General features: G+C 46.8%; 1 protein-coding gene across 1 annotated transcript in view; it reads left to right on the top strand.

Moving 5' to 3' along the window:
• LOC133663142 (HSPB1-associated protein 1 homolog) overlaps positions 1 to 2,500 on the top strand; it is a 15,375-nt gene that overhangs the window by 11,518 nt on the left and 1,357 nt on the right. The window contains exons 6-7 of the mRNA XM_062067388.1: positions 1,708 to 1,791; positions 1,867 to 1,968. Of these exons, the coding sequence (XP_061923372.1) occupies positions 1,708 to 1,791; positions 1,867 to 1,968 (186 nt within the window). The remainder of the gene's footprint in view (positions 1 to 1,707; positions 1,792 to 1,866; positions 1,969 to 2,500) is intronic.

Below are 2,500 nucleotides of genomic sequence, written 5' to 3'. Positions count from 1 at the left end.
CAAAATGTGTCTCCTCACTTCCCAAACCTTTACTGAGTGTTGTTAAAAGGAAAGGCCATGTAACACAGTGGTGAACATGCCTTTTTTGACATGTGTTGCTGACATTACATTATAACTTCATGATTATTTATTTGTTAGTCAGAGTGAACATGAAATATGTTGTCTTTGCAGTCTTCTATTGAATAGAAGTTGAAAAGTTTGTTGTATTCTCTTTTTATTTAACATTTACACAACATGACTGCTCTTCTACTTTCTACATGATGTTAGTCACTTAGTGATGAAGATGTTAGTCACTTAGTGATGAAGATGTTAGTCACTTAGTGATGAAGATGTTAGTCACTTAGTGATGAAGATGTTAGTCACTTAGTGATGAAGATTTTAGTCACTTAGTGATGAAGATGTTAGTCACTTAGTGATGAAGATTTTAGTCACTTAGTGATGAAGATGTTAGTCACTTAGTGATGAAGATGTTAGTCACTTAGTGATGAAGATGTTAGTCACTTAGTGATGAAGATGTTAGTCACTTAGTGATGAAGATGTTAGTCACTTAGTGATGAAGATGTTAGTCACTTAGTGATGAAGATGTTAGTCACTTAGTGATGAAGATGTTAGTCACTTAGTGATGAAGATGTTTACACTGACCACCAAGCATCCAACACTAAAAACGACTTCCTAAAAGTACAAAAACACCAAAACATTTTACTTGCTGAATGAAGCGGTACTGACTAACACCTGGTGTCATGAAGCGGCACTGACTAACACCTGGTGTCATGAAGCGGTACTGACTAACACCTGGTGTCATGAAGCGGCACTGACTAACACCTGGTGTCATGAAGCGGTACTGACTAACACCTGGTGTCATGAAGCGGTACTGACTAACACCTGGTGTCATGAAGCGGCACTGACTAACACCTGGTGTCATGAAGCGGCACTGACTAACACCTGGTGTCATGAAGCGGCACTGACTAACACCTGGTGTCATGAAGCGGCACTGACTAACACCTGGTGTCATGAAGCGGCACTGACTAACACCTGGTGTCATGAAGCGGCACTGACTAACACCTGGTGTCATGAAGCGGCACTGACTAACACCTGGTGTCATGAAGCGGCACTGACTAACACCTGGTGTCATGAAGCGGCACTGACTAACACCTGGTGTCATGAAGCGGCACTGACTAACACCTGGTGTCATGAAGCGGCACTGACTAACACCTGGTGTCATGAAGCGGCACTGACTAACACCTGGTGTCATGAAGCGGCACTGACTAACACCTGGTGTCATGAAGCGGCACTGACTAACACCTGGTGTCATGAAGCGGCACTGACTAACACCTGGTGTCATGAAGCGGCACTGACTAACACCTGGTGTCATGAAGCGGCACTGACTAACACCTGGTGTCATGAAGCGGCACTGACTAACACCTGGTGTCATGAAGCGGCACTGACTAACACCTGGTGTCATGAAGCGGCACTGACTAACACCTGGTGTCATGAAGCGGCACTGACTAACAGCTGGTGTCATGAAGCGGTACTGACTAACACCTGGTGTCATGAAGCGGCACTGACTAACACCTGGTGGCATGAAGCGGCACTGACTAACACCTGGTGTCATGAAGCGGCACTGACTAACACCTGGTGTCATGAAGCGGCACTGACTAACACCTGGTGTCATGAAGCGGTACTGACTAACAGCTGGTGTCCCGTCAGGTCCTGGTGGTGCCCAGGCACTGGTGGCACTACGTGGAGTCTCTGGATGATGTCACCGTCAGCGTCAACTCCTGGGTGGAATTGGTACGTCTCAGTTTGCTTTCATGGGAGGAGCTGACGGAACATTCTAGCAGCAGGAAGTCAACTTGTGTCCGTCAGGAGGACGACCACGTGGCGCGGCTCGGCGAGGCGGTGACCAGGACGGTGGTGTGCGCCCTGAAGAGAGACCACGACGCCGGTGACTGGCTCAACCCCACTGAGGTAAACGCCGTTAGCGTGCTAAGCTAATGCTACCGCACACATGGTAAATCTGCATTCTCCTCTTGGCCCAAACTCTTGAATTGTGCGGCATCATGCCCGACCATACCTTCATGCCCGACCATACCTTCATGCCCGACCATACCTTCATGCCCGACCATACCTTCATGCCCGACCATACCTTCATGCCCGACCATACCTTCATGCCTGACTGCTAGCGCTAAAATGCTAACATTAGCATTACAACATAGTTAGCATAGCACTAAGATCAAAAGCCAAGATGTTTGTTTATACGAAGGAAAATAGCTCAAATTCAGGGTGGCGTGGCTCAGATGGTAGAGCAACCGTGCTAGCAACTTGAGGGTTCCAGGTTCGATTCCAGCTTCCGCCATCCTAGTCATGGCCGTGGCATCTAGACTAATCCCAATGGGACTTATATCATTTTACTTTGAAACATAGCACATTCGCTAATAAGCTAGCATGCTAACATTAGCTTGATAACTTTAGCATACTTCTAAGATGGAGAAAAGCATCA

Source organism: Entelurus aequoreus, linkage group LG13, assembly GCF_033978785.1.
Source record: "Entelurus aequoreus isolate RoL-2023_Sb linkage group LG13, RoL_Eaeq_v1.1, whole genome shotgun sequence".
NCBI lineage: Eukaryota > Metazoa > Chordata > Actinopteri > Syngnathiformes > Syngnathidae > Entelurus > Entelurus aequoreus.
The sequence above is the reverse complement of the archived record's forward strand: the minus strand, read 5'-3'. Positions and strand labels throughout refer to the sequence as shown.